This window comes from Montipora foliosa, chromosome 14 (genome assembly GCF_036669935.1).
Source record: "Montipora foliosa isolate CH-2021 chromosome 14, ASM3666993v2, whole genome shotgun sequence".
Taxonomy (NCBI): Eukaryota; Metazoa; Cnidaria; class Anthozoa; order Scleractinia; family Acroporidae; genus Montipora; species Montipora foliosa.
Window position 1 is genome coordinate 24,865,578 of NC_090882.1, and position 4,292 is coordinate 24,869,869.

Here is a 4,292-nt window from a genome sequence, read left to right on the forward strand (position 1 = left end):
CTGTCGCCTAAGGGATAAATTAGTACAGTGGAACCCCGCTCTACGGACACCCGCATACAGACTATATAGCGGACAGTTTCGTTTTCCCCAACGAAAAGATCATATATTTTCTCCAAAATTTACAAAATTTACCGGCTTAATACGGACAACGGACAATTTTCTGAGTCCCGAGTCACAAATTCTCACATATCGTCACATATTGTCCGCTTTACGGACACTGGTTATGTGCGCGCTGTCTTTTTTCCTGATTGCCACAATTATGTGACAGATTTCCACTGGTTAGTACGTAGAGGCAAAATAGCGTGACATGTTTGATCTTAATCAGTTTGCCTTCTTCCGGGTGTTTGCATTTGACTCTTGTACCACAGTCCTTTAATAAGGTTTTCTGCCTCCTATTACAGTTTCACTTTCCTGACTTTTGCTGCATTCATTGCTCGTAGCCGTCTTCCCCATTGACGGCCTTGTCGTGTACAGTTAAAATTGAGCAATTAAACAACGTACTTTTTCTAGAGGAAATGTCTGCTTTAATACGGTCCGGGACATTTTTCTGAGAGCCCGCTTAATATGGACACCTGGATAATACGAACAAGATGGCATGTCCCCTCGGTGTCTGTACTGACCGGGCTCCCTCGGTGTCCGTACTGACCGGGTTCCACTGTACCAGATGTACATGACCTTGAAGCGTGTAATTTGCAGCTCTTTCATTTTCCTTGGAACAAAGCTGGGGATTTTAGGATCCCAATTTTATGCCCAAATATGGACAAAAATAAGATCGCAGCTGCACGCGCGGGAAAATGCACGAGCTACGTTACATTCAAATATGGAATTTTCTTTAACTAAAAAGACCCTAGCTCTGAACCTGAGTTAAACGATTCAAGATCATGGGCTTCCATGGATGTTGAAGAGCTCCATCAACTGTAATTCTTTTGTCAGGATCAACGGTTAGCAGCCCTTTCACAAGGTCAATGGCTAAAAGATAGGCATGCATTGCGTACGTATGGTAGTGCAGTAAGTGTTTTGCATAACTGTCAACTGAGCTGCGTTTTGCTTTTTAGGAGATTCAAGTTGTCTTTGCGTAATATGTAGCTCTAATAGTACACGATATTGTTTTGGTATCGTAAATCATTTTAGTGCCTTGGTAGGTGTCTTAGGTAAATAGCCCCCTGAGAAGACATGTGGTTACCAGTAAAATACTAAAGGTAAAGATTTAAGAAAATAGAAGGGAACCGAGAAACAGAAATAGAAGCTACTTCATTCTTCATCACCCTCACAAATTTAAGCATGCTTCCAACAGACCTGTTTATTTTCGTGATTTACGCACGCACCACGTGCCTATTGCTGCCATGGACGCACACTCATAAAGTAACCATATTTAACGTCGATAACTCGTAACAGTAATTCAACTGACAACCCTGAGGTCGACGGTGCGCTCATTTTACTCCCCCCTCTCCGTCATTGCTCCGTTTGACGGGTATTTCAAGCTACTTAGCTACACGGAAAGGAAAGAACTCGAAACAAGGATGCGAGATCTGGGAATCGAACTCAGGACCTCATACACCAAGGCCGGGCACTGACTGTGCCATCCTTGCTCCTCTTACGCTCTTAAAACCTGGCGACATAGTTTGTAGTTCACTTAGAGTGCACTACCACAAAAACAAAAAAGGCACATGAAATAATGAAACAGTGTGAATAATATGCTTTTTTCTCTTTTCTTTTTTTTACCGTTTTGTGATCTGAATGCTTTTCCGGTTGATCTAACAACGGAATAAGGACAAAACAAGGCAGAGGCAGATCATCGTCGAAGCTGAACCCCCAATTACGGAAAGGATGGGCTACACTCCTATCCCGTTTCACATACAACCCGTCCCCAGTAATACTCAGTCTGGTATTCATTTTACCGCCCTCAAATAAAGCTGAGTGAACTTTGGAGCGCACGTGCAGGGATTCGAATCGGAAACGCTGGGATGCTGTTCGCGAGCGAAACGACCATGTTTGGAAGTGCAAACTAATTCTCGAAGAATGAGCTCAGAATTACACAAATCTTCAACATTTTCTTCAAATTCCCAAATCCATAAATTTCCAATGCTAAAACCCTTTCTGATCACAGTCCCTGAATCGCGTATTCTGTGAAAGTATAAACAAAATTCTAATCCAATATAAAATTTTGGGCCGAATGCATCTTGAAATAAATAAGTCTTGATTTGATTCAAAAACATTGGTAGTTCCTGATTGTCTAATTGAAAGTGGTAGATTGTTCCACAACTTTGGGCCAGCCACTGCAAATGCTCTGTCCCCAAATGTCTTGCATCTTGTTTTAGGAATAACCAGGTGTTGTTGCTGATCACTTCGCAAGTTATAGCGAGATGGCTGCTTTACCTGTAGTAGTTCCGAGAGATACATTGGTGCCATTCCTTCTAAAACCTTAAATGGGGGCGATCCATTCTCGCGTGATGCTGTCTCGGTAAAGTGAATAACACCAGCTTTCCTCGATGATAGGACTACGTATTTATATGATTGATGTTCACGTCAATCACTGGCGCTTTAGGAAATGATAATTTGTTTAATAAGACCCGTTTCAAACTTTGGAACGCTAGATATTTGAAAAAAAGTTTGATGGTATTAAAATCCGTTCCAGGCCTTAACATTTTCGGCGCAAAAACCGAAGAACCGAGCTAAAAAAAGGCCAAACCCGCAAAACAGAAAATCCCAATGCTTCCCTCTTCATGCAGATAGAAAGAACAAATAACAAAATTAGAATAAGTACTAAAACACGTTTGTTACTTTTTCCCGCATCTTCTTTCTTTGGCAGGCTGCGGGTCTTTGTAGAGTAAACAACATTTGCTCGAGCATCTTCAATGGCCTTTTTGGCACCTTGCCAGGCACCAGGCCCCATAAGACGGAACTGAGGCGGGATACAACCACGAAAAATGCACTTAAGGGCCAAGGCAGGGTCACGGATAAAGAGCCACCACAAATTTGGCTTACAGCCAATTTCAGCAGCAATTTCATCCGCATAAGAAATGTAGTCAACCTGGGTGATTTAAAATAATAAAAAAATCATAATAACGGCAAATTACTTGAAGGGAATTGCTTTTAAAACAGGATAAAAATTAACGTAACACAAAACAAGTGAATCAAACACTAAAGAAACAAATACATATATTTATTATATGACTAGCTCCGTGAGCGGGCAAGATGAACCAAATCGCGCGCTCTGATTGGCTACCCGAGCGGGCAAGATGGAGCGATACTGCCCGCTCGGGATTTCTCGCTTGGTCCCGCAAGATCAAAGATCATTTTTTGGTGTTTTAAGTCATATAATAAATCCTTTATTGACCAAGATTGTTCGGTCAAGATGACTGGATATTGGCCTCGTTCTTTTTTTGCGTGTTTATGGACCTCGACTTCGTCTCGGTCCATAAACACGCAAAAAAAGAACTTGGCCAATATCCAGTCATCTTGACCTCACGCTTGGTCAATAACCCATACATATATATATATATATAAAGTGTTTGAAGTCTTAACTTAATAGTTCCAATGTTAAGGGTATGAGTTGTAATGACAATTATTTACAAACAATGAAGGGAAAATTGAAGTTATATTATTAACATAACAGGCAAGTACGTGATAGAATCAGCTGAAACAATTACATTATCATACAATTTGTGTTCTGGACACATACCTGTATGGTGTGTCTCTTGCTAGCATAAAACCTTTGAGCCATTCTTTTCCTCTTCATTTCGATGTGATCCATCATGACATCCTTTGAAGGAAGAAATTTCTTACCACTGAAGACTTGTGTTGCCCAGCGTGCTTGCAACTCTGACAGCGGGAAAATAGCTCCAGCAGGCTGAACGCAGCCAATAACTGCAAGGGTTGGTTTGGAAAGATTTGGAGTAAACACGTATTTGTATAAGTCAACTTTGTTGTCACTCACAGGTAGAATAGATTGATCTATACATTTAAACCCTATCTTGTATCCTGTACAGAATATGACCACATCCACGTCGCGCAATTCAGAGCCATCATCAAAGACAACTCCTGTTTTGGTAAAGTGGCTGACATTTGGCTTGACAACAATGCTCCCTGTGATAATGCGATGTGGAAGGTCATCATTGATCATCCCGTGTTGACTCAAGAGTGAATGTTGCGGACGCACGGAAAATACCTCATGATCAAATCTTGAATTTAAAGCTCTGGTAAAAAAGAATTCAGCAACTTTTATTGGCAAGAGACTAATGAATCTAGTGAATACTGCTTGGTCAAGAGGCTCTCCCCCTTCCCACATTCGT

The 4,292-nt window shown here is 41.2% G+C and overlaps 1 protein-coding gene across 1 annotated transcript in view; it reads right to left on the reverse strand.

Moving 5' to 3' along the window:
• Window positions 1-1,134: 1,134 nt before the first annotated feature.
• Window positions 1,135-4,292, reverse strand: part of LOC137984869 (flavin-containing monooxygenase 5-like) — a 17,887-nt gene continuing 14,729 nt past the window's right edge. The window contains exons 2-3 of the mRNA XM_068832190.1: window positions 3,683-4,292; window positions 1,135-3,031 (exon numbers count right to left, since the gene is read on the reverse strand). The exon at window positions 3,683-4,292 is cut by the window's right edge and continues 94 nt beyond it. Of these exons, the coding sequence (XP_068688291.1) occupies window positions 2,639-3,031; window positions 3,683-4,292 (1,003 nt within the window). The 3' untranslated portion in view covers window positions 1,135-2,638. The remainder of the gene's footprint in view (window positions 3,032-3,682) is intronic.